This window comes from Hyalella azteca, unplaced genomic scaffold (genome assembly GCF_000764305.2).
Source record: "Hyalella azteca isolate HAZT.00-mixed unplaced genomic scaffold, Hazt_2.0.2 contig16070, whole genome shotgun sequence".
Classification (NCBI taxonomy): domain Eukaryota; kingdom Metazoa; phylum Arthropoda; class Malacostraca; order Amphipoda; family Hyalellidae; genus Hyalella; species Hyalella azteca.
This window is the reverse complement of record NW_025945897.1, coordinates 80460-105401: the sequence shown is the minus strand read 5'-3', so window position 1 is coordinate 105401 and position 24942 is coordinate 80460. Positions and strand designations below refer to the sequence as shown.

At 40.6% G+C, this 24942-nt stretch overlaps 1 protein-coding gene across 5 annotated transcripts; it reads right to left on the bottom strand.

The window, feature by feature from the left end:
* Positions 1 to 1701: 1701 nt before the first annotated feature.
* Positions 1702 to 24675, bottom strand: LOC108682971. 5 transcript variants are annotated; one of them, XM_047884741.1, is made up of 21 exons: positions 24298 to 24675; positions 22935 to 23165; positions 21754 to 21990; positions 21393 to 21505; positions 20725 to 20888; positions 19459 to 19694; positions 16997 to 18094; positions 14358 to 14485; positions 13346 to 13457; positions 12805 to 12977; positions 12100 to 12380; positions 11794 to 11908; positions 11284 to 11415; positions 10511 to 10684; positions 10145 to 10327; positions 9546 to 9653; positions 8419 to 8694; positions 7582 to 7712; positions 7241 to 7307; positions 6385 to 6678; positions 1702 to 6044 (listed from the first exon to the last, which is right to left on the bottom strand). In XM_047884741.1, the coding sequence occupies exons 1-21, from the start codon at positions 24506 to 24508 to the stop codon at positions 5652 to 5654; spliced, it is 4857 nt and encodes a 1618-aa protein (XP_047740697.1). In that variant the 5' UTR covers positions 24509 to 24675; the 3' UTR covers positions 1702 to 5651. The 5 variants fall into 5 exon arrangements, with proteins under 5 accessions (XP_047740697.1, XP_047740698.1, XP_047740699.1 ...); XM_047884742.1 differs by having other exon boundaries at positions 8419 to 8691; XM_047884743.1 differs by having other exon boundaries at positions 8419 to 8649.
* Between the last annotated feature and the right edge of the window lie 267 nt (positions 24676 to 24942).

Here is a 24942-nt window from a genome sequence, read left to right as displayed (position 1 = left end):
CAGGATAAAGGAGTTTGTTTTTCCGATTCTGTAACAAAATGGGATGCGAGTTTTCTGTTAATATTACCGGAAGCGCAGCCGTGCACCACAAATTTCGAACACCGATCAGCTCTGAATTGAACGCCTAGCATCTTTCTGAAAGGCCACTAAGCTCGTAGAGCCTGACGTTACAACATCACTTTGATTTAAATACCATAAACTTCACACCACTGAATGCGGGAGCCAACATCAAAGCTTGACGAGGAAGTTTGACTGCCTTACCAGGTCCAGGGGAAGAAAGCGCACTGTAAATATTAAATGTAACAAAAAACAGCCAGTAACTTAGTTGCAAGAAAGATATAAATAAATAAGTTATATAGGAACTTGACTAAAAATCTGGCACCAACAACGAAATTAATCATCATCTAACATTGCCAGTGTTTGTTAAACAGCTATTTGAAAATCACTAGGGATAATTGCTGTGATTTGGCCTTCATGCTCGATGTATCGGTTTGACTTACACAATGATGCATCTAATAATAAAAACATTATTACAGAATTCGCCCGTGCATGAAAGCAGTCGATCGAATGTAGAAACTATCATTCATCAACAAAGCATCGCTCGAGTGGAACCAAATGCACTAGCAATCAAGGCAGTCAAGCGCTCGGCACAGCAGCAGACATCAGGTGTTGATTAGGTAACATTTTCTTGTAAAATATCTGCATTCTCAATGAACTATTATAAAAGTAATGATGGTAAAATGTATTATACTGAACACGACTATTTCCGAGCGCAGTCTCAAGAGTATTGGATGTATATCAGCAATTATTAGCCAAATAATGCACATTGAGCCGTTACACTCACATTTATAAATAATACATTTCTTGGCTGAAATAGCAAGTACCGGCAATAAAAGAATTACAGCCAAATTGAGCATGAGTGAAAAAATATGTAGATTTGGAGAAATGAATTACAGCAAAATAAAGTGGCAAGTTACTGGTTTTGGAATTTCGTACAGGAAAATATATTGATGCTATGATACAAAATCGTATTAACTACACTCGAGTACCACGCTTGTTCCCATGTCTTGTGTTTGTTCCCAATCTTATGAACAGATATCTTTTGCTTTGCAACCTCAACAAAATAAATAGCTAAGCGACAAGCGGTTACTAGTCATGCTACGCTGCACTGAAACGTAATCCGAGTTAGAAAGAAGATGAATTATTTAAGCATACTATGACTTACTGGTGACTAAGAAGCGCTAACTATTTGAGAGGATCTCAATATACTAAACTATTACTGAGCACAGTTAAAAGAACTAGAATATTAACAGTGCAGAAACAGTGCTTTCCGGGGTGTATAACACAACACGCAAGTCTGTACGAAGCAAATCAATGAACGTGTCACCAATCAGGTAATTTTCACACAAACGGTGCAGCGTAGGTGAGTGCACAGCGATGAATCCTCCCTCGACGTCATCACAAACTAATGAGCGGTCGGTGGAGTAAACTTTTATTCAGAGCACAGATTATTTTATAAACCAATCTGAGGTGTGAATGAGAATACTGTCGGTCAGCAGTACTTCTCATTTTCTGAAAGAGTAATAATCCATATACAAGAGCGTGAAGAATGTGTTACAAGACACACCAGTCTATTCTTACGTCTAATACACCGTACAAATCTTCCCGTATTAACAGAAGCTCTGGAGTAGATGTTTTGAAAAAAAAAAAATACATGAGAATTTCAGTTAATCTCACCAGCGTAATTGATTCAGCCAAAAAATACCCCTAGCTGAAATGAAAATCGAATTTATTTTCGGTCGCAGCACATTTGAAGGATTCAATTTTTAATTTATATTTTAAATTGAAACAAAAAGATACGAGGCCTAAACTCCGCTATTCATCCTGACGCTTACAGCAGGTTAGCACGTTAAGCACAAAGTGACACCGAAAGCACTAAGTGACTTTGTCCTCAATGATTAGCATGATTGCCGCATGGCTTAGGATAATACGCAGCCTTTCTAACTGATATGCTTTTGTTGAGATCGACATGAGCAAGAGCTCATGAAACACTGAGCATTTATTTACATGTTCATTTCGTAGATACCGGGAGCTCAATGGCAATACTCACAAGATGCTCCGGGATCAAAGCTTCGAGTTAATTAATAAAGATAAATTCGACTTGCGAACTAACTACCGACATCTAGAACACATTAAGAATAATAACCAGTCATATCGATACACATAATTATATGAACGCGCATCATGAAGGCGCTGACACTCAATAGTGAATTCTACATCGGTGATGCAAACGTCAAAGTTTGTGACATTTGGTTCGAAAATATGAGTATTGAAATATTTGGACTAAAAGTAACATTGATTATTGCTGGTGTAGCTATCAACTGGCCAACAATCAGAAGCAAGTTCCTGAACTCCAAAATATAATATATGATGTACACACTTGCAGCGCACGCAATTAATTCTACGTATATTTATAAGTAATCAACTAGTGTTTGTGAGTGATGCCAAATGTTCGAGTTAACTCTGGTAACGTTACAATCAACACATCACTGTAGCCTGCCAACGACTGAACTTCTTTTGGTAAAGTTACATTTGCTAAACGGAAAAACTTCTCCCCAACGGTATACACTTTTCTTGGCTGATAACACGGAAGATATCATACTCTTGAAGTTACTCTAAAGAAATTAGATGTTTTTTTTTTAATTTTTAGCAGAATATTAAAATTCTTCCATGGCAGAACAGTTGTTAAGCTTTGCTTCTATCACTTAGATAAAAAAATCTGCCTTACCACATGAACTTCGAGAGAACTCGACTAAAAGCTAATGCTTAGCTAAGGTTATACGTCTGGTCCCCTTTGCTTAGACAGGCATGTACCATTTTTATAATACCAAGTGAAGAAGGTTCCAGTTTGCCACTTAAATATTGTGTCTGTAGGTTGACCTCTTGAGACGAGCTCTAATGCTTTCAAAAATCAACTGTTTTGTCACAGAGTAATGATTATCGGTGAAATTTTCCCACAAACATAAACTGGGAAGTCATCAGGTACTAAGCTAGGAGAAAAGCCACGTCCACGAACTTGAAAATTCCAAAATCGAAGATGCCTTCTTCCCGAACAAAAAAAGATAAGTGGGTGAAAAACCGATACTCCTGTAGAGCAGACCGTGAGAAATCGAAGCATTAATTTCAATATTCACTAGACCTAAGACAGAGAAGAGGCTACCAAGACTCCGCAAAGAATTTTATTAAAGACAAAATACGCTTACTATAACTCCTTGCTCGATGAATAGAATACTGCAGCTTAAAATATCGACCAGTGAATTCGAGGTAGATGACTTGCATGTCACAAAGCCGAACTTATAACAAGATTCAACCTTCCGACTACAAATTGTAAAGTTAATCCCATACTACAGTATCCCAAGGCTAATTTCAACTTCGAAATCACACGCCCGCCTTTAGCAAAATTACGAAAGCCCAGCACATACACAATGTGTAAAAGAAACAGTTGAATAGGCTAGACTAACAGCAGAAAATAGAACGATCTAAGTGTTCTTGTCCAGCCTGTATTCTGAGTTTGATACTGAGTAATGAACTGGTTCGGCCCCGAGAAAAATGTTTTTGACACTATTCCTCTCTGTGTAGGCACAGAAAAAACATTGGTCGATGAATAGCGTGGGCAAAGGCAAAAAAAATGTTTGGGTTTGTTCAAGCAGATTACATACAATGCGATAGATTATTGCAAGGGTAAACCAGAATGGCCTTAAAGCTCTGACTAATTGCAAGGGCTAACCAGAATGGCCTCAAAGCTCCGACTAATATAACTTGCACTATGAAGGTTCAATTTGACACGTTCTTCTTCATCGATCCAAAAACCAAACTTATATAACTTATATTCTCGCTATTTAACGAACTAAGACAAGTCTAAAGTGAGAAAATGCGCAAGAAACTCTATTTTTTGGAAATCTTTTTAGTTCCAAAATGCATTACTAATATAATGGAGTAAAATGCAAACATAGATATTCTAAAATTATGTTTAGGTAGACTTTGCGTTAGACAGGAATTTTCACACGAGAAACAAGATCATGGTCTATGAAGCAGTTCTGATGTGGCTGCAATTGCAAAAATAAATTACTAGCGATAGAAAAATACCTTGGAACTTTCCAAATACCATAGGGATCAATGGATCAGGCAATCTGGACTGAAAATTTTAGTGAGTCACACTCTGTGACGCTGCAATAGGTTAACGCAATGATTACCCGCCAAATACTTTTTCATAAGCTGCTTTAAGTTCAGAAATTTAGCCTTTCTGAACAGAGGTTTAATTTAGATCTAAAATCCATAAAACAGAGAAGTAAATAAAACCGTGGTAGATTTAGGATCGAAACTCAAAATTGAAAAGAAAGTAATAAATATGGAAGGCTAAAAGTCTACCACATTATTCAGGATTCATTACAGAAAAATTAGACAATACAAACAATAAGACATCTAATATAATCTCATGTCAATCAAATCGACTAACTTAAAAAATTAAAAGTAACAACGATCGAGCAAATCATGAAAACTTTACATCATGCATTATAAATGCCATCACAGACAACATGCTCATGTCTTTAATTCAAGGGTCTACGGAAGCTAAGGTAACTAACGACACAAAAGAACACGCTCCTCTCATCCGACATTTGGCATCGACTATGACTAGAACACATTGATTGGTGTCACGTCAAAGTAAGTGAAGGTGAACCTAGAAAATATGACACAAATATAAGGACGAACGGCGTCGGTGTACCGCCAACATCTAACATTATCTATATACATAATTTTGTTCGTTTTGCAACCATTAATTTCAAACCTTATTGCTTTGACAACAAGAAGTACGTGGTGATCAACAAGTCTAATATACGACACTCAGCCGTGCATTTCTGTATGAAATACACGAATTTAGAGATTCATCACTCAAAATACTTCCTTAAAAATTATATAATTCAAGTCTGCATGTGAGTCATACCACAACCTAGAAAGAACACCTGGCTCTTGGAGTAAAAAGGGTTCATTTGCACCCTTTCTTTTACACCTGAAAGTATTCATTTTACAAGCACACGAAAACCAATCGATCCTCTATGATATGCTTCAGGTTTGTCTTCCCAAAATCATCAGAGAATTTCATCCATGGGAATGCAATTGGTTTCTGTAATGGACGCGTCATCTTGCGACGCAAGCTCCTCCTCTCTTGACTCCACAAGAAGCTCGTCGGATTTAGTGAAGAGTACGGCTTTGTCAAAGCCCATGTGATGCTCGTTAGGCTTCGTAGCCACGGGAACTTTGTTGGCATGAGCAGCGGCCAAATCGGAGCCAACGGGACTGGCATGCCAAGTCCTCCTGATGGCAGGGGACAAATGAGCAAACCTTGAAAAAGGGCGCTGAGGAACGGGACGTGTCGTCTGTAGGGATCCTACAGATAAGGATCGAAGTCGATCTGCAGCACAAATATCGACGATTTTATTGCTACATTCACTAGATTGGGCATCCTCCAGACAAAGAGTGCCGGATCCTTGACGCGAAGCGTAGCCTGGATTGTCTAACCCTTGCAAGATTTCATTATTTTCAGATGTTCCAACGACGGCCATGAACATTTGAGAAGACCGTCGTAGCAAACCTCATATGTCTTTAACCTGTCGTATTGGATTACCACCATTCATTTGCATCTCGGGGGTACGGTAGACATCATCGTCAGGCTCCTCCTCATTATGAGTGATATCGCAGCATGATCGTACTGTCCACTTGTTCATCTTCCCTTGCCTATAGTAGGAGACGATCCAGGTCTTCTCGTCTTCGTCTTTCTGAAACTTGGGCCCGTTGATGTCAACCCATGGGTGGCCGAAGCAGGCGTAGTAAACCCCGTGAAGCACAATGCCTATGAAGTAACTTAGCACACACAAGGCACCCGACACCGCCATGAAGGTGTTGTCGTATTTGTTCCTGTCCAGACCAGCCATTCCCAAAAACAACAGGATGAAGTTCTCCAGGAACGACAACAACAGGAACAGTACCTGCAAAGTATTACAAGCTTAGAGGAAGTAACATGACTAAATATCCCAGGAAGTCGACAAAACATACCAAGCTGCCCAGAATCAATGCTACATCTTGTCTTTCAAGTTTGTGTGGTCTTTCAACCGAGCCACTTGGCTGCAATTTAATGCGAGTAATTTAATTAATAATTAATTAATTCTTAATTAAATTATTATTATTATTAATTTATTAATTCAATTTAATGGCCTTCAATACCGCAAAATTAATGATCAATACATTACGTTGAGTCGTTGACCAATAACAAATACTACAATGAGAATAAAAAAAATTGTCACTTCCTGAAGAGACGTGAACACTCACCTGAATAACAACGGTAGAATGACGTCTGCTGAGTTGTTTTTTGACTACAGAAGGTCGTTCAAGCCTAAAGTAAACAAGGGTAGACGCAATGGTGCCGAGGAAGACGTAGAAATAAGGGCGGATTGTAGAAAAAAGGCAGTGGCAGTAGGTGTGTGGACGCGGAGGGATGAGCGAGCGCTCCTCGAGGCGTAGCTTGAAGCCCAGCACGATGATGAAGTGGACGCCGAGCACCACAAAGATACGCCAAGTGTACGCTAACGTGAACATGGTACACGCGATCGCACGGGACACCACCTGTCATCAAGAGAATTTCATTTAATGGTAAAACTGCAGTATAGGGGAATGTGAGGTAAACCCGCTGTATAGAAGAATGAGAGGTAAAACCGCTGTATAGAAGAATGAGAGGTAAAACCGCTGTATAGAAGAATGAGAGGTAAACCCGCTGTATAGAATAATGAGTGGTAAACCCGCTGTATAGAAGAATGAGAGGTAAACCCGCTGTATAGAAGAATGAGAGGTAAACCTGCTGTATAGAAGAATGAGAGGTAAACCCGCTGTATAGAATAATGAGAGGTAAACCCGCTGTATAGAAGAATGAGAGGTAAACCCGCTGTATAGAAGAATGAGAGGTAAACCCGCTGTATAGAAGAATGAGAGGTAAACCCGCACACATTGAAATGTAACGTGTGACGATGATGAGCAGTTTGAGGACAAAAAAAGAGTGAAAAATAAATTCAATTAGCCGAGTATATTTTATATGGGCGAGTATTATTTTGTATTCATTGTAAATACCGAATATTGGTCGATAAAATAAAGAATACACCGCTCGTAGAAGCGCTAAAATAGGATTTTTTACCTGGAAAAATATGGCGAATAGCAGAGGCAGCGCGCTCAGAATTGTGAGGCCACCAAGCTTTGAAAATCTGCAGAGTGAAGAAAATGATTTTATTTCCTAGTCAGGCTGGTCACTGTCAAACAAGACTAACTTGGTAGCAGGAAAATCTTTGCAGAACTTGTCATGCTGAACAATTTCATCAAAGTCGATGAAAAACGGACAGAGAGACAAACCAAAAACTAAATTTATCACGATAAAATGAGATTTATGTTTTTCCATAAATGCATATGAACCATGCTATGAGCCACTGACCAAAGTTAACATAAAAGTTTAAGGAACTTAACAAGATGCTGTGTACGGACCTGTGGTAAGACGTGAACGACCAGGTGAGCGACACGAGGGAAATGAGGACCGAGAACACCTGCTTGCCCAGCCTCGTCTCCTGGCCATCCGACGACAGCGTCAGTATGGCACCTAACGTCACCTCCCGCACCTGTACACGTCATAAAGCAACATTTGATAAGAGCTCACGACGTCACTATGGCACCTAACGTCACCTCCCGCACCTGTACACGTCATAAAGCAACATTTGATGAGAGCTCACGACGTCACTAGGGCACCTAACGTCACCTCCCGCACCTGTACACGTCATAAAGCAACATTTGATGAGAGCCCACGGCGTCAGTATGGCACCTAACGTCACCTCCCGCACCTGTACACGTCATAAAACAACATTTGATGAGAGCCCACGGCGTCAGTATGGCACCTAACGTCACCTCCCGCACCTGTACACGTCATAAAACAACATTTGATGAGAGCCCACGGCGTCAGTATGGCACCTAACGTCACCTCCCGCACCTGTACACGTCATAAAACAACATTTGATGAGAGCTCACGGCTCTTAGTCATTCTGGAATACTGTGGCGTCAGTTTCACCGTCAGATATTTAGTCATAATTTGATCACAAGTGATTAGAAACATCAAAAAACTCTCGCTTTAAAATTTAGAAAATGAAAAACGGTATTTCAAAGGTGAACAATTATTCACTTATCAAGAAAGGCTCACGACATGGAGATGATTCATTCAATGAATCACAATAACAAGTGCAACTGACACTAAGACGATTTTTCTGCTAAAGACTAATATTAGTATGAATACATGCGGTGTAGGACCAGAGAGCACATCAATAATACGGGGACCTTGACGAGGTCCGTGTAGTGAGTGCCGACGATGTAGAGCTGCAGGATGAGCTGGAAGGCGGACTCCAAGGTAGCCTCCATGACGTTGGTGATGGCAACCCTCATCTGAGCTACGTGCTTCAGATCGTAGTACTTCCTGATCTTCTGGTCCCTGGTGTGGTGGCGGTAGGTCTTGGTGGTACCAGCTGTGTTGCTCTCAGCTCTGGTGTTGTTGGTGTTGCTCGAGTTGTTCTGCTGCCCAGGCAAGTTGTTGAACGACTTGCTCCCGTCCACCTGCTGCGGTATAAACACCAAACACACCCTCCATCACATCACGCTGCCTCCATAAAATCTAACGAGGCGTTAACATCGTCAGACTTTTTTTGAACACTGACTTCTTCATTTAACAATATATATTCAATTCAGAGTAGTTCTCCGACATCAATCTGAAAAACTGGGCGTTGCCACCTTTCACAAGACCGTAAAGTAAATACATTTTCTAATTACTAGTCCTACATTACCATAAAAATCCCACGCATTTAGTGGTCGTAATTTGCCAGAAACGAGTTTTTAGTATTGTATCTAAGATGCAACACATTACAACATTCGCATATCGTTCTTTAAACGTCCTCGATATGCTAATCATTTTACAATGAACAAAGATTCAACATCATACGTTACTAATACTACACTGAAAACTTGGTCTTGCACGTAAAAGGTACACGGCCACTAGAAGGCGCCAATTCGTTCAGGCACGATATTGAAGGTCAATATAAAAATATTGTAACCTATTAGAACTGAAGTGTGGCACGTATATTCTTGTGTATCCTATCACTTTGGTGCCAAGTTTGTAGAATTGACTTGAAAGTGTGAAAATATTTCACGAACTCATTTAATCGCCAGATCAACCAGGAATAAAAAATAAGGTAAGCTTTAATGTAAAATATTAAACTTAACTTCTCAAAGATACCATTGTAATTATGAGAATATAAAGGATGTTTTACCACAGCATTAAATTCGCTTACCCAAATTCGCTTTAATAGTGCGATCGCTACCTAATAAATTCTGATACCTCGTAATAAATGAAGCTCTGATAGCTCACAATATTACGCGGACGAACAATGCACAAAAGGTTGTCCAAGCCTCACCTCCTGCATCTGCCTGGAGGTGACGTTCATGTGCTTCATCTGCGCGTAGGTGTTCTCCAGGTAAACGATGATGGGCGCAAGCGGCGTGAGAAACACCAGCACGTACAACTGTGCCGACATTCAATTTTAATTCATTATCTTTCGGATGACTGACCTATTACGTCTTTGATAAAATATGGCTCGTGTGATTGTATGGGGCTCGTGTGATTGTATGGGGTTCGTGCAAGTGACAAATTGCGGACAGGTGCCTAAGGGCTATTCGAGCGGGTATCAGGGATACTCATCAGGATATTACTCAGTCCTGAAATTTCAATTTTTGGGTGATATCACATGACGATGTAAAGACGAGGCTTCGCTTGATGAACAAAAACTTAACCTAAGTGAATTTGAGTTCTAAAAACGAACTAAATGAATAATTGAATGTAGTTATGGAAAAACTGCAATTTCTCAATTTAAAATGGGAGTTAAATGAGAGTAGCTTTTTGGGGGGGGAGTACTTTGAACGTGTGATTCTTTAATTTACATGACTTCAATTCTAAAATAAATATAAGATTAGATGACAAGATTTGAAAAAGTGATGTTTAAAGGCATGTTCTCACCAAGAGCCTGAGTACGGAAGGCATATTCTTGAAGATGGGCAAGATGTCAGCCTGAGTGACGTGGATGTAGAGCGACCACAGCGACAGCAGCGTCGTCGGCAGTAAGATGAAGAACACCGTCAGCACGAAGTTCGTCTTGTCTTGGTTCTCCACAAAATTTTCAAACATGTGCATCAAACTTTGCTGAAATAGAAATAGGATACAGTGAACGGTTTTTTTCTAGAGGCTTGTTTTTAAACAACGTAAATTAAAGACCTACAATTGGCACACTTCGAAAATATTATAATCTAACACTGGAAAGAATAATACCACGATAATTTTCTACCAAAACAATTAGAAATAAGTTGATAGCTGATATAAACTCACATCTTCGGATATTTCGGTGGAATTTGCATTCTTGAAGTCCTTGTAGTATTCGACTGCCAGGAGGATGTCTGTGTAGACGTCGAGGTAATAAAATACGGAGGGCACCAGGAAACACGATAGAAAGAACCAGAAGTTCCAACAGTGCTGCTGGGCGGGCGTTGACTCGTACATGGCCTGGCAAGAAACGCTCACTCTCAACAGAAAGTTCAAATTCAAATTGTCCGTAGTTAAAAAAACCTGTATATTAAATAAGTTCCAGCCTTCCTACGAGGCAAAATACTTCTGGGATGTGTGTGATACAAGGCCATTCAGGCGTCAGAATTTTGACTCACGTCCACAGCTACCACACAAACGATGGGCGTAACATTAGATTTAACTTCTAACATGTTCATGGCATTTGACTAAACTTCGACACATCAACGAAGAATTCGGCGAAACTTCAAGACATGTTCATGATATCTGAATACAGGCCAACAGCTCCTCAACAGCAACTGGCTCCTCACCTGCAGCTGGCTTACCTGCAGCTGGCTCCTCACCTGCAGCTGGCTCCTCACCTGCAGCTGGCTCCTCACCTGCAGCTGGCTCACCTGCAGCTGGCTCACCTGCAGCCGGCTCACCTGCAGCCGGCTCACCTGCAGCTGGCTCACCTGCAGCCGGCTCACCTGCAGCTGGCTCACCTGCAGCTGGCTCACCTGCAGCTGGCTCCTCACCTGCAGCTGGCTCACCTGCAGCTGGCTCCTCACCTGCAGCTGGCTCACCTGCAGCTGGCTCACCTGCAGCTGGCTCCTGGCCTTCGTGGAGGCCTCTGTGGTGCCGAGTTGCACTCGTAGGCACATCTCAGCGCTGGCCTTGGTGGCGTGCAGCAGCTGCTCGCACTCCAACACTCGCACCAGAGCATTGTCAAACTATGGGCGATATATTTAATTAGATAACATTGTCAAACTAAAGGCATCATTTTCAATTAGTTAAGATTGTCAAACTAAACTCGTGATTTTCAATTAGTTAACATTGTCAAACTAAAGGCATGATATTAAATTAGTTAGCACTGTCAAACTAATAACACATACGATTTAACTAAATTAGCTCACGGTACACATTAACTAACTTCATTCAATGTTCTCACTCATTAAAATGGCTTTATGGAAGATCATCCCCCGATAAATGGATGTTATCAACGGAAATATGAATTCAGTTTTCTACTCAACACTAGCTAGTTAAACCAAATAGCTTGTGTGGGGTTTCTTGGAACTTAAATTAAAGTTTAAATAAATCCCGTAGCTCACCTGACCCAGGTTGTTTCTCTCTGTGAAGAACTGCAGGAGCGTCTCGTGGTTGGTTGCCTTCACGTGAACTTTCTCCACCAGACTGTACTCAAGGAACCGCTGCACGATGTCATATCTGGAGATAACAAAACTTTAGATTTTGATTGTACAAAAAGAAACGCACAGAAAGGGCACATCCTGGAGCTTTTCATCGTTTTAATCTATGCTTGCAGAGTTATTGTTAGCAATTATATTTTCCGTACGATACGCATATAAAAGATCAATCGTTCACACTCGGGACGGGTTGACACTCGTTCCTCAGCTCACCTGCTGGCATTGATGGCATAATACACAGGAGTATAGCCGATGTTATCGCACTTGTTGATATCAATAATACGTTCTCCACTCTCGCTTGAGGTGAGCAGCATGTCCACCACGGTCACGTTGCCCATCTTAGCCGCGACGTGCAGAGCCGAGCCGCCCCTGTTGTCGGTGCGGCTGAGTTTCGTGCCGGCGTTCAGGAGCTGCTGTACGCATGCAAGCTGGTTGTTCTTGATCGCGATGAAGAGGGGCGTCTCGCCCTGGTTGTTGGGTATGTCCGGGTTCACCTGAACAAAGAAATAATAAATCACGAAACATGCCATAAAATTTTGACTAGTCATTACGAGGCTATTGACGAGAGGACGTCGATCACGAAGAGGTAGGACAGGAAATCAAGTTCTCCTTGATTAAAGGAAATTGCTGGTGCAATTTTTAGGCGCATTAGCTCGTCAGTTATTTTTAATGAACTTTTCTTGCAATTAGTACTAGAAGCTGATCAAGCGACATAAATGATACAAATATATTCTATACGAGATGTTTAACCTATTTGTGCAAAACAAAACAGTACAGCGTACTTGGTAACCAGCAAATTAAGAAGTTGCTCATTACATTCAAATAGACTTTACCACCAGTGCAAGTGATTCGTTATATCATTACAAGAAGTCTACACAAATTCTATCCATTGACAAAGATACTTCACAAAAACCAGACCTTGAGAGAAACAAGTGCATGCGTCATGTTAGGGTAGCCCTTCTGAGCGGCAAGGTGCAGCAGCGAGAAGCCGTCAGGGCGGCAGGCAGTGAGTTCACAAACGCCCGTATCTTTGATGCACTTCACGATGCACAGGCCCACTTCTTCACTGGGAATGTGCGCCCAGTTTTTGTCTGCACAAACAAATAAATTATATTTATTCCCCATTCAGTATAAATAATTAAATAGTGGCTATTGAACACTAATAGTTTTCAATAGCAGCTATTGAACACTATTTGAAAGTGTTCAATAGTGTTTAATAATAGTGTTCAATAGCCACTATTGAACACTATTGAATACTTTCAAATAGTGATCAACAGTGTTCAATACTGGATAAAGGCGGGTGAAACGCTGTCCTCATAACTTGAACTACACGATAAAATTTCATATTCATGAAATAAACTGAGGCTAACTCACCAAAACGATTGAAAATAAAACTATATTTTAAATCCTTTCAAATAAAAACAACCTGCTCGATATTGATGGCTTACGACACACTCACCCTCATCAGTGAGCTGGAGCTTCTCATGTTGCAGCAGAGCGACTATGTTGCTGTGTCCCGCCCACATGGTCACGCCCAGAGGAGTGCGGCCGAGCGAGTCCCGGGCATCAACCTATGGCACTCTTATCCTTTAGTTCATCATCTACTTTAAAACTTAGCTGGATAACTGCATTATAATGACCAGAACCACTAGTTCGCTTGATAGGTGTAGTATTACTAGTAAAAAAAATATACGAATTGATAGGAAAAATAGAATATAAACAAGTCACCGCACTAATCAAACGCTGTCATCACGTGTTATAAACAAAATTCTTTGCCTAAGAAGGAAAACCTTGTAGAAAACGCAATATCAGATTGGTTTCTAATTAACCAAAGCTATATTCACTAAGTGCCTTTGGAACTTAAAACAACAATAAACGTCGTACGAATTCAATCCTCAAGATCATTGATCATCATTTCAAGTAGCGCTACAGAAAAAAGATAAAAGGCCGCCTAAGAACAAACGTAAGGCACTTAGCGCAGCGCGAATCGACATTTTTCAAACTCATTTTCTCCAGGCCACGTCGAGATGAAATACAGCATTTTACGTGCCCACTTGAGCCCACGTGATACACGTGTCCTCCTTGTGCTCACGTGATACACGTGCTCACCTTGAGCATACGTGATACACGTGCTCACCTTGTGCCCACGTGATACACGTGCCCAACTTGTGCCCACGCTACACATGCCCACCTTGTGCCCACGTGATACACGTGCCCACCTTGTGCCCACGTGATACACGTGCCCACCTTGTGCCCACGTGATACACGTGTCCACCTTGTGCCCACGTGATACACGTGCCCACCTTGTGCCCACGTGATACACGTGCCCACCTCATGCCCTGTCTCTTATACACATCTAGATGTGTATAAGAGACAGCGCTACACGTGCCCACCTCATGCCCAAGCTACACGTGCCCACCTCATGCCCAAGCTACACGTGCCCACCTCATGCCCACGCTACACGTGCCCACCTTGAGGCCACGCGCGAGGAGGTCGCCGACGATGTCATGGTGTCCCCGGGACGCGGCCCAGTGCAGGAGCGTGGAGCCCTCAAGGAACTTGATGAAAGGCTCGACCCTCTCGAACACGCGCTCTTGGCCTTTGAATCATGCAGGGCATCAAGGAACACTAGGTTAGTTGGCTAGTGCAACACGGCTACAACTCTCACTAGTGAAGCGCCCTGAAGTGTCAATTTGTCAGGAATTCTCGTGATAAATTCGAGAATAAATCGTTCGCGGAACTTTTGACCTAGACCTACACTGAATATTATGAATGATGATATCAAATGTATACGATTTATAAATAAATCTGTAAGTCTTTATTGATCTATGCATAAATAGACGCTATAATACATAGATGCATCGTATACACGCTACTGCTTATCCAAGTACGAGAATAATCATAATTTAGTTACGTAGTAAGCTATCAATTAATCTTCCGAATAAATGACAAATTGGAATAGAAACCACAGTAAGGCGTGGCCGAATTATCGAAATATCGAAACTTCAGAGTTTTCTAAAAATATTTCAATAATATTTCCATGACACAACATTTCAGCGTTTTCATTTACAGCTACAAAACAAGTTTACAGACTACATATTTGACAAAGCATCGCACCAAAATTTCTTGAAGAGAAGTCAGATCAAACGTAACTAATAAAATTTGGTAGCACAAATGGTTTAATTGCAACAATAGGAATGCAGGCCTATCTTATAATAAGCTAGATAACTGGAGCAGCAGACTAGCTACAGAACGCCGCTAATACTATAGCACTCTTGCAGCACACAATTAGTGTTAGTTTATCAACTGCGCACAGCAATGAGCAGTACTTGCATCAAGGCCATTATTATAACGTTAATTGCTATTATTGTTTATTACGTTACAAACACTAATAAGTAAAAAAAATTGAACACGGCTTCTAATTTCGTTTTTCACATTTATCTTTGTTATTCTGGCAATCGTAGATGAATATCGATATGAAAAATCGACTTGGCAAACTTGTGCCGATTTCACGTCGTATACAGGAGGACACAAAGCGCTGCTCTGCGCCCGTGATCGTTATCAATAATGATCATTTGAACACATAATTTAGCTAAATCCTATGGAATCATTATAGATCAATTATCTTGCATAAGATAATAGTCAATAGACTAGTACAACCTCAATAATGATCATTTGAACACATAAATTAGGCTAAATTCTACGGAATCACTAGAGATCAATTATCTTCCAGGGGATAATAATAGACTAGTACCACCTCAAGGCACAGCAACCAAATGTTAAACGCAAGAGAATAAAGAATAAAATCACGCTATGAAGATTAAATGAGTCCGGAAATTAGTTATTGTATCACACAGACCAGGCAAGATGGAGAAAGGAAAGAAACCCATTCCATTAACTGCCGATTAAATTACAATATATTATTTCATTTATTACTATAATAATTTTTAAGAAATGTATTTAGAATATAGAACGTGCATTGATTAGGAAGGACCGCGCAATACCTGCTTAGGCTGCTCACATAGAGTTTTGTATCGTCAAACGTACTTAGTCAAATTGTAACAGTTTTGTGATTTCTGAAGACAAATGCTATTAAAAATTGTGTGATTTTTGAAGACAAATGCTTATAAAAGTTGTGTGATTTTTGAAGAAAAATGTTATAACAAAAGTTGTTTGATTTTTGAAGACAAATGCTAATGAAAGTTGTGTGATTTTTTAAGACAAATACCAATAAAAGTTGTGTGATTTTTGAAGGCAAATGCTAATAAAATTGTGTGACTTTTTAAGACAAATACCAGTAAAAGTTGTGCGATTTTGGAAGACAAATGCTAATAATATTTATTTTTAACACAAATGCTAAAGAAGACTGACACGTTTCGTTAAGCTCTCTCCACTGAAGAAGTTCTTGAAGGTTACCATTAGTAAGTGACGGCTGAATGCAGATGCAAGTGACTATAAATTTCAATAAGGAAAATTCTAAAGGATACGAAGAAATATCGAATTAAATTCAATATCCTAATATCGGGCAAATGAATGTAGGACGCTTGCAGCGCGTAATGAATTTCTTTGCAGGAGCAGCGTCTACAAATTACAGTATCATGACTGCGACTAGTGAGATGTGCAGAGGCTTATATTCTTATAATAACAAACTGTCAGCTTTATAATCTAATGTCAGTTCAGTATCATTTTAATCAACTGAAATGTTCAGATAACTTCAATTAAGATGGAATGTATGTTTTTTAAATGCTTTGGAGCACAGGTCAAATATGGCGCGATTTCTCCATACGAGAATTAATACGTTTTTCAAGAGTAATCAATCTTCCTTAAGAAGTGAGTGTGGAAGAGACCATCGTCTAGTCAATTTAACACGAAAATAATTATGACAAACGTCATCGAAATAGATATCAGTGCGGGAAATTATAAACGACTGAAGTTCAAACTTGGAAACAAGAAGCCACTTTTGATGTTATACGGCAAATAGTGTTAATACATTTTAGTACCATCATCAGTCAGCCAAAAAAATTTTAGCCAGCCACAAGACAAGCAAGATGAGTTCAGCCACGAAGACAGTTACGGAAGTCAATTCTGGCGCAGCACATCATCCACTTACAGAATACGTCCGGGGACGAGTGTGGCGACAAGGGGTAATCTGTGCATAAAGAGTCGTTGAACAATCCCAGGTCCCCAAGCGTTGAGGTTGGAGTTGGGGGAACGTGAGACGCAAAGGGGGACACGGGAGGTGAACCGCGAGGAGAGTTGGGAGGGGATCCTGACAGCGAGAACTTCGGTCTGGTCCTTATGAACGAACAAGGAAGAGACTCGGGGTACTTATGGCTAGCGAGGGAGGGGGGCGGTGAGCTGTTGTGGGGGTCAGACAGCAATCGCTGAGGAGAAGACCTCACTGATATCGAATGCTGGCTTCCTCGCAGGAGTATTGGGCTGCCAGGCAACGATTTATTACCAGACACGCGTTTGAAATACGGAAGTCCGTGATCAGCAGATCGCTTCACTTGGTCTGGCTGATTTTGCAAACGAGTTTTCCGTTTCTTTGAAGAAGATTTTTGAGAGATGGCTGGGTCGTCCTCTGTACCGGTCAGCGTGGTGCTCAAAGTCGTGTCAGAAGCAGATGTTGTAAGTCCAAGCGTCGCAGTGGAAGTCAAAGGTCTAATGATCGACCCGACAGCATCGTTTGAAGCAGTACTTTTACCGACACGATACTTGTCACAAGCTTCAGACCAGGCAGAAAATCGGTCAGCTTTGAGGCCTTTCCATGAGATGAAGTCAGATTCTTTCATACTGCGTTCCTTTTTCACCTTTGAAGCTTGTCTGAAACTTGAGCTTTTCAGTAATGCCTGACGTCCAGGACCAACGGGACCCTGCAGAGGCGGGAGTTTCTTCTCAGAGCCAGGCCTAGACGTCGATTTATTGCCCAGCGTTGAAATCTTTTTATCACGGCTGATGTCACGGACAAACGCGACAGGTTGTGTCAGCTCTGAACCACTGCAACGCCTCATATTGAGGCAGTGAGCTTTGGCCGCAGGCAGCTCTCTCAAGTCAGGCTTCTGGATCAAGGGACTCCAGCACCGGCGGCGGCGGTTGGATGGAATGAGGCGCTCTAAAGAACCCGTGTACGCTGACCCGGCGCTGCCTGCTACTCTGGATGTCCAGATTTGGTCAGCGGAATGCCGCAAAGGTCGGCGGGATGGCGCTGCTCAGTTCAGAGAATTCGACAACATCTAGAGTATCTGATGATGTTTACTCCCAACGGCTTAACAGTCGTTGCAGCGAAAGACCAAAAGGAACTATTGATACAAGATTCAAAATTCTTGAATCAAAAGACGAAGCAGTCTTGCAGCAATATTTCTTACAAAAGAAGCCGGCGGTTACAACAGATTAGACACGTTCAACATTTCAATAAATTCATCAAGTTAAATCAAAGGTGGTGAAATGAGTACTGAAAAGTCAAACCAACATAAAAAATTATATATTAGCCGTAGAATCAAATACGGCGAGATATCAGATCCCACATTCAGAGCCGCAGCTCCTGAAATGAAAAGCGCGCGTTGACTCCCACATAGAGAGCTGAACACTCATGGTCCAGCTATACGCAACTATTACACATAATTTCACTTCAGAAATATGGTCGATTTATATGAGTTGACTTGGGAAAATGTTTTATGGAGCGATCACCCGACATGACACCTTTTTGAATCTTGCGTACGTAATAATAATTGCTCAAATGCAGTTATAGCTTCTGGTCTAAGCAAGTCCAAAGCAGCAATAAAATTGAAGCTTAAGATAGCACAAGCCAGCAATGAACAAATCATACTTCAAGACAAGCTAAGCAATATTCGCTCTGGTTTACAGAGCTAACGACGCAATCAAATTGAGCGCCGAGACGCACAACGTGTCACAAAGCGCACATGACGGCAACCAAGACAATACCTTCCACGACAAACGGATGCTCCACGACGTGGCAAGGATGAACTGCAACGCTAGACGACAAATCCCGGGCTACAAACCTCGGTCGTTTCTTAAAGGATTTCCATCTCCTAGACCGACTATCTTCCCTGCCATCGATCACTTCTGGAGGTGTTCAGACCATCAACTAATGCGTTATGACTCACAAAATTGTACATGTGTGCTGAAGTAATTTTCAAATCAGGAACCATAGCATACTAGGGCTAGTCGAAAATTTGGTGTTATTTGTACAAATACTTTCCATAAATTCCAGGCAGCTGTTTATAGTCAATTTCATATGAAAAATTTTAAGAAAAATAAATAAACTATTGAGCTAAAAGAGTGAACTCTGACGGACACGACAGAAAATACACGAATAATCGAGATGATGGACTGAGTTTAGCTTAAACTTTTAAAATAAGTAAATTTAAACAAAATTTTTCATTAACAGAGCAAAAAATTTAAAAGAAGTGTTCATCACAAATATGTTAGGGATATCACCCGTGCTCAGTTCAAATAAAGATATTGTAGTGAGATGATAAAAAAGTAAGATGATAAAGCTGTAAGAGAGATAATAAAGTACAAGATAATAGTAAGTATGTGATGACTTACTAGTGCCGGCATTGATGACGTTAAGCTTAGGGTTAGCCTTGTGCTCCATGAGGAGCCTGAAGAGGCCGAGGTTGTCCTTCTTGGCGGCGACGTGGAGGGCGGTGACGCCGTGCGGGTCCGTGATGTTGACGTCGGCCCCCGCCTGCAGCAGCACCTCGCATGCCCGTACACGGCTCTCGCACACCGCGTGGTGCAGGCTCGTCCAGTGGCCTGCGTCACGCATGTCGATTGCCAGGCTGCACAGCACGGGTATACAGTAATACAGTGAGGCACAGCACGGGGTATACAGTGAGGCACAGCATGGGTATACAGTAATACAGTGTGGCACAGCACGGGTATACAGTATTACAGTGAGGCACAGCACGGGTATACAGTAAAACAGTGAGGCACAGCACGGGTATACAGTAATACAGCGAGGCACAGCACGGGTATACAGTAATACAGTGTGGCACAGCATGGGTATACAGCATTACAGTGAGGCACAGCACGGGTATACAGTATTACAGTGAGGCACAGCATGGGTATACAGCAATACAGTGAGGCACAGCATGGGTATACAGTAATAGTGAGGCACAGCACGGATATGCAGCATTACAGTGAGGCACAGCACGGATATGCAGTATTTCAGCGAGGCACAGCACGGGGTATACAGTAATACAGTGAGGCACAGCACGGGTATACAGTAATACAGTGAGGCACAGCACGGATATACAGTATTACAGTGAGGCACAGCACGGGTATACAGTAATACACAGCACAGATATACAGTAATACAGTGAGGCACAACACGGATAATCAATGTCACAGCGTGTCACACAATTTGAAGTACTAGGCATCATCAGTGTTAGTCAGGCATAGCACCACACCTCACCTATTAGTGCTAGCACAGTCAGTTCCCGCAATGGCGGCTGTTATTGTCAGTTATTTAATAATAGCAATGCTAGTGTTGTGGTCTGTTATTTAACAGGAATGTTAATGTTGTGGTCTGTTATTTAATAGGTAATAAGTTCATAACATTATGATCCTTCATAGAGATTACAAGAGGAGGCAATCCAGCAGGCTACTGGACCTGACATTAGAGAAATACATTTATTTGTAGAAATTCCATAAGCAATTACAGGGAGCAGGTGAAACCATGCAAAATCTTCTCTGCAAACTTGACCCAGTTGAGTTAGACTTGACCCAGTTGAGTTAGACTTGATCCAGTTGAGTTAGACTTGACCCAGTTGAGTTAGACTTGATCCAGTTGAGTTAGACTTGACTCACTTGAGTTTAACCAAGTTTGCGTTGTTGCTGAGCAGGAAGGCAAGCACCGCGCAGCAGCCGTAGTGCGCAGCGAGATGCAACAGCGAGCACGTCACGCCTCGCACGCGCACCAGCGCCACGCACCGAGCGCCCCACTCGCCGTACCCCAGCAGCAGCTCCACCACCTGCAGCGGACAGGAAGAGGCTTACGAGAGGGAAGGGTTTACGGGGGGAGGGGCTTATGAAAATTGGGGCTTACGAGGGGGTGGGGCTTACGTAGAGGAGGGGCTTACAGGTGGAGAGGACCTCAGCAGTGGGAGGGGCTCACGAGCAGAGCAGAGGGGAGGGAAATGAAAGGTTCAATAAATAATGAAAGATAAATAAATAGTACACACAAACTCATCAACTGAAGTTCGTTACTCCAAAAAGTATGCTTGTAGATGACTATTATGCATAGTTTAACATGTATAGAGTGATAAAATTTGTAGATATTAACATGTTAAAGGCATTTCAGTGGTTCTATTGAAGTGGGAAAATATTCATAGAGGTAGAGCCAAAAATTTTATAAAAAACATTCTCAAATAAAAATGTGTTCATAAATTACAATAACATAGTATTTTCTTTTTGGATAGCTAGTAAATAAATAATCTCTTAATGCTGTTTATATACAAACGTTTTTCAAAAGATACCTTGACTCTGTCTTTGTAGGCAGCATAATGAATGGCCTGCCATCCTGACTTGGCATCCTTGCAGTGAACGTCCACGCCAGCATCCAGCAGAACACGTGCCACCTCAATGTGACCTGAATGAGATGAATCCAGTTAACCCATTTAGATCTTTACAATTATCAGCAGGTTAAATCTGTGTAAAAATTCTGAGGAGAACATACTCTACAAATGGCTGATGTGTTTTTTCGAAAGCTATATGCAAAAGAATTAGGATTTTTAAAGTATATTCTGCAGGTCACAGTTGTTTTGAAAAGAATCTTTTTGTCAAAAGCCTTTCATGTTTCAGATTGAATTGACAAGCATTGTTAGATGGCAGAAGCACCTGATCGACAAGCAGCAAGGAGAGCATGATGCGCCTTCTTTCCATTGGGATCAAATGTGTGTTTGCTGCACATCTCCTTGATTGTTGCAGCATCACCACAGAGTGCAGCTCGTGTGAAGGGATGACCTGAGTCTGTATCATCAAGCCAATTTGCAAGGTCCACTAGATCTGGTGTCTCTTCCGGGGACCGACACAGGCTGCTGCCTTGTGGTGTCGGAAGCATCCGTGATGAAGATGCTATGGCAGTAAACCAGAGTTAATTGTGAAATAAATTGAAGGCCAGATCAATATCATGTCATTGATGTGCCACAAGCATACACAAAAGCAGACAGGCTAGGATAAAAAATATAGAATTTAAAATGGTTACTTACACTTAATTCAATAAAGGACTAACTCAATATTTTTATAGAATGGAAATTTTTACCCCAGCAGGACAATGTTATAATTATGAGATGTGAAGTGAGAATTAAAGGAATTTCTGATGTATGGCAAAGCAAGGTGTATATAGCACACAATTGCGAGTTGAGGCACTGAATAGTCATAGCCTGGAAGGTTCAAGGCAACTGCCTGAAACTTTCAATAATCATCATTTTCAAGTCACCCCAAGTAAAAAGTGTTGGAAAAATATGCAAAATGGCAACTATAAAGTAACATTAACTTGAAATTAAGTGCTATTAGGTTTGTATAACTGATGAGTGTAATAACACATAGTTTAATAACATAATATTGCACATAAAAGTTTTTTTCTGCATTCAGACACACCAAGAGTGAGCATGGGATGATATTTCTTACACATGAAAAAAAAATAATTTCAGAAAACAACACTGATTTAGTTTGACTAGGTTTTTCTCTTATTATGATCTACATACTAGATGGCTAAATAAAAATTTAGACTCAATTTACAGAGCAGATTTACTGATCAAGCAGAATTAAATTATATCACTCAGATCAATAAAAAACTAAGTGCACAAAGAATAAAAAAAAAGTAGATGAAGTTAAAATAAGCATTGGTCAGGTATAGGTACCTTATAAATAATAAACATGTCAGTGGCTTGATTACAAGTTTGAAAACCTGAACCTGATTTGGGTTAAACATGAATATATACACATGCGACTATTGAGAGATGAAGAATCCATGTTTCTCATCAAGAGCAAATAAAATTTAATTGCAAGCAACATACAGGGTGAAAAGGAAGTTGCTGCTTCAGTTTGAGCCGCAGCTGTAGCAACTGATGCTGCTGATACAGGAGGTGCAATAGCAAGGGAACGAGGTGCTGTCGACGACACAATACTGTTGCTAGGCATAGGTGCAGGTAAGAGTGGTGCAGCGCAACTTTCACTCTCAGCTTGGAAGACCGTCTCACCACTGTTGAGGTCTCTGTCCCTGTTGTCTAGAGCCTCACGACTGCTATCTGGGTCAACAGTGAGCAAAGCAACAAGTAATTTACAATATCTTCATGCCTTAGAGTTCTATGCCATGAATGAATTTTATCAGGGCTAGTGGAAGTAATCAATGTCAAGTTATATATACAAGGAAGAAAGAAAACTATTTATAGCAACTCATCATGTTAGACTTCAACTAGGGGCAATATGATGAAAAAGTAATAAGATGAAATGTTAAATAAATCAGTGCTTCTAACAATAGCTAGCACAACATAATGAAAAAAATAGGGTTAAGTTGCTATTAAAGTGGAGCTTCAATTAAATTATTCAACTCCAATATAGAGACCTGATACTCATGATACACATCATAGTTGGAAAATGTGAAAGGATTCAAAATATTCAAGAACTAAAGTGTGTAGAGCACCAAAGTAAATAAATGGAATTTATGAAATACAACACAATTTCACAGCTGAAATAATCAAAATTTCAAAATGAGCAGATAGCACTGAACATAAGAGGATTGTAATATTATTTTATTTTAATTATATTTGCAAGCTGATATATTTTAAGATATTACAAAAATTACTGGGAAAACCTAGTCAATCTGTCCTGCCATCTGACTAGGTAGGTACATAAGGACAAGTATATAATACTACAAGAATTCAACTTGATAAATCAAATTTGAATCATCAACCATAAAAGGCAGCAGTCTTTTAACGAATTTCCTATTGCCTTTTTGTTGATCAAAAACTCCTCTGACAAAATGTTATTGACCTACTAATTACAAGCCAGTGACGTAATTTGAGCATTGAAGACTATGCTTGGTTCAAGAATAATTTGGGAGTTCAGGGATGACATTCCAGGACACCAACTGAGTCTATGGTCCCATTTATTGCTTACTGATGAATTCTTCCATTAGGTATGTTCTAACTAGAAAGATTAGCAATAAATTGCTGACCAGTTGAAGTCAAAATGCAAGTGACAAGACATGAAACTGATATGGAAATACTTTCCCAACTCTTCCCAAGGGAAGGGTTCATTGCAATTAATTCAGTCTAAATTTGAATTAAAGAAGTATAACTACAGGTGAATGCTATTTCACAATATAGTTTGATACAGTTTCTAGACAAATAAATTAAAAATAAAACTCAGAAAGCTTACCTTGAGATGACATGGCCCTACTGAATATAAGCCTTGTGCGCAACTCCTGATCAGTGACAGAGAAATTGCTGTTGTTGCTTGTATTGCTGCGTGTGCGCCTGTGCTCCTGCTGTGACGCACTGTTCCTATTACTGCTGCAGTTGCTGTTGGCCCCACTGCCACCACCATTGGCGATGGGAGAGTAGCACTTGTAGTTTGCAGAGCCACTCATGGTGATATTAGTAGCAGCAGCAGTGAAATGTAGCTCCAGTTAATAATTACAGCTGGTTCTATGTTTAGTAAAGAGTTTGACAAAATAGAACTTGAGACTATAATTTTAGATTGTATCTCCATTTTCTCTAACACATTCACCACTAGTCATCTCAACATAATGCCTGTTGAAAATATCTAATTACATCACATGTATTGCAGAAATAACAATACATATTATGGATCAATACAGCAGAAGAAATCAATCAATGAAAATGTGAACACTGCAACTTAAGGCATCAACTATACATGTATCTTGAATACCATTAAGACCATACTATGGAGGTGTAATGAACAATTTAATTGTTTCATGGACACAACCGGCAGCCAGCAGGATCTAGAGACATTTATTCTTATAACAATTATAATTTTCCATTATAAAACAATGAAACTCAG

Coding starts and splice junctions, on each gene's coding strand:
- LOC108682971 (XM_047884741.1), bottom strand. CDS start 24,508: ATGAGTGGCTCTGCAAACTACAAGTGCTACTCTCCCATCGCCAATGGT. Junction 12,381..12,804: donor ATGCACTTGTTTCTCTCAAG/GTCTGGTTTTTG, acceptor TTCTTTGTTCAG/GTGAACCCGGACATACCCAA. Junction 9,654..10,144: donor CTTCCGTACTCAGGCTCTTG/GTGAGAACATGC, acceptor ATGTCGGCACAG/TTGTACGTGCTGGTGTTTCT.